Source organism: Ammodytes marinus (assembly GCF_949987685.1).
Source record: "Ammodytes marinus genome assembly, chromosome: 5".
Lineage (NCBI taxonomy): Eukaryota > Metazoa > Chordata > Actinopteri > Uranoscopiformes > Ammodytidae > Ammodytes > Ammodytes marinus.
In genome coordinates, this window is record NC_137234.1 from 206,001 (window position 1) to 208,248 (window position 2,248).

Here is a 2,248-nt window from a genome sequence, read left to right on the forward strand (position 1 = left end):
CCCCCCCCCATATTAACCGGTTAAACGTGTACACGAAAAATTTGCAGCCGAGAAACCGTTTTTGTAAACGTTTACACCCCTAAAGGCCAGGACACACCGGCCCGATAATCGCCGTCGTAGAGTTTCGAGGGGACGGGGACACGAAACTGAGCCACAGTCGCCCCAGTGTTTGGTGTGTGCCGTGAAATCGGTCGTCATAGATGTCGTCGGGCTTCTTTTGAGCGGGCAGTCTTTCAGTTGGAGCAATTTGATTGGTGGAGGGCTAGCGAATCAGTGAAGCCCGGAAGTGAGGCGGGTAGCACAAACAGCTAACAACAGTTAGCCATCGTTTTAATGTGTTTGTTTGTTTCGTTCAGCGAGTACTCACATGCATCAACCCTTGTTGACTGCTCGACACCATGCTCGACACTCTCTGCTAAAAATGGTGCTCTTATGGTCCATAAATATAAATACGTATTTCTATCTATGTTTATGGTCTAGAGAGCTGTCCCATCATTTCCGGCTTCCGTATTTTTTCGGGCCACAATACAGATTAGCGCCGCCTGCTGTTATGGAGACATTACGTCCCGCGCAAGCGCAGAGCGTACGGAAAGGCAACAGTCGGTTTGGTGTGTTCTTTGCACTTTTTCGGCCGCGACGGGAAGACTGGAGCTCCCTGAATCGGCAGTCACCATTTTCGGGTAGTCGGACTGGTGTGTCCTGGCCTTAACACAGACAGACAGACAGACACAGTCAGACAGACAGACAGACAGACAGACAGTACATACCTGTCTCGGTGCATCTGGTAAATCCCCGTGTGTGTCCAGCCTGTGTGCTAGCTCTCTCCTCAGTATCTCTGCTAGGCCGGGCTGCTGCTCATACTTCAACCTTAACGCCTCCACGTCTAAACCAGGTAACACCTCTGCTGCAAGGCAAGGCAAGATTATTTATATAGCACATCTCAGACACAAGGCCATTCAAAGGGCTTTACAGGGGCAAGATTAAAATACATAAAACACATTAGAAAAGCTAATGAATGCCCCTGGACTGGACCACTGGTATAAAGGGGTATTGAGAGACATACACCCTTCATGAAAATGCAGAGGGATGTATTGACATATGGCAGCCTGTCTTGGATGTTGTTGACCCCTCTGGTCTGACTTTTGCCCTGTAATATTGGAGATTAATTCTATGTGAATGTACATGCCCATTTGGTGGTCTATGTGTTTGTTTGTTTTTTGTTATGTCTCTCACATTTTTTTTATTTTTATTTTTTATTTTTTTGTATCTTGATTTTGATGTCTTGTCCCCTGCTGTTTTTGTGTTTTGTTAAAGCAAGCAAACAACTGTAAAATATGGTTCTGTATATATATATTCAGTACTTAATGTGACTATTGCCAGAACCTTCAATAAAAAAAATTAAAAAAAAATAAAAAATAAAAACTAATGAATAGAAATAAAACATTTAAATAAAATACAATTGCAGGTTTAAATGGAAAGAGAAAAGTTGTACATACCTGCAGGCTGCACAGTGGCCACAGCATCCAGAGATTTCATTGGCTTAGAAGAGGCATCGAGCGATTTGATTGGCTTAGAGGGCTCAGGGTCCTTGGAATGGGCGGGGCTTGGCTTGTCTTTAGAGGGGGTGGAGCCTTCTAGATGGGGTTTAGTGAAAGAACAGCTGGACGTACGAAGTGAGTTTCTCCTTGTGCCTAGATGGATGGATGGATGGATGGATGGATGGATAGATGGATAGATGGATAGATGGATAGATGGATAGATGGATAGATGGATGGATGGATGGATGGATGGATGGATGGATGGATGGATGGATGGATGGATGGATGGATGGATGGATGGATGGATGGATGGATGGATGGATAGATGGATAGATGGATAGATACATACGTTATAACAAAAAAACTTAAATTTAACCTGCAAAAAAATTGAATTACCGATAACAGACAGACAGAGTGAATGTAATTACCTATAACAGTAGAACAGACAGACAGACAGACAGACAGACAGACAGATGTGAATTACCTATAACAGTAGAACAGACAGACAGACAGACAGACAGACAGATGTGAATTACCTATAACAGTAGAACAGACAGACAAGACAGACAGACAGACAGATGTGAATTACCTATAACAGTAGAACAGACAGACAGACAGACAGACAGACAGACAGACAGACAGATGTGAATTACCTATAACAGTAGAACAGACAGACAGACAGATGTGAATTACCTATAACAGTAGAACAG

General features: G+C 43.5%; 1 protein-coding gene across 1 annotated transcript in view; it reads right to left on the reverse strand.

The window, feature by feature from the left end:
* zfc3h1 (zinc finger C3H1-type containing) overlaps positions 1-2,248 on the reverse strand; it is a 41,408-nt gene that overhangs the window by 30,143 nt on the left and 9,017 nt on the right. Inside the window, 2 exon segments of the mRNA XM_080028434.1 lie at positions 768-904; positions 1,497-1,691. Of these exon segments, the coding sequence (XP_079884560.1) occupies positions 768-904; positions 1,497-1,691 (332 nt within the window).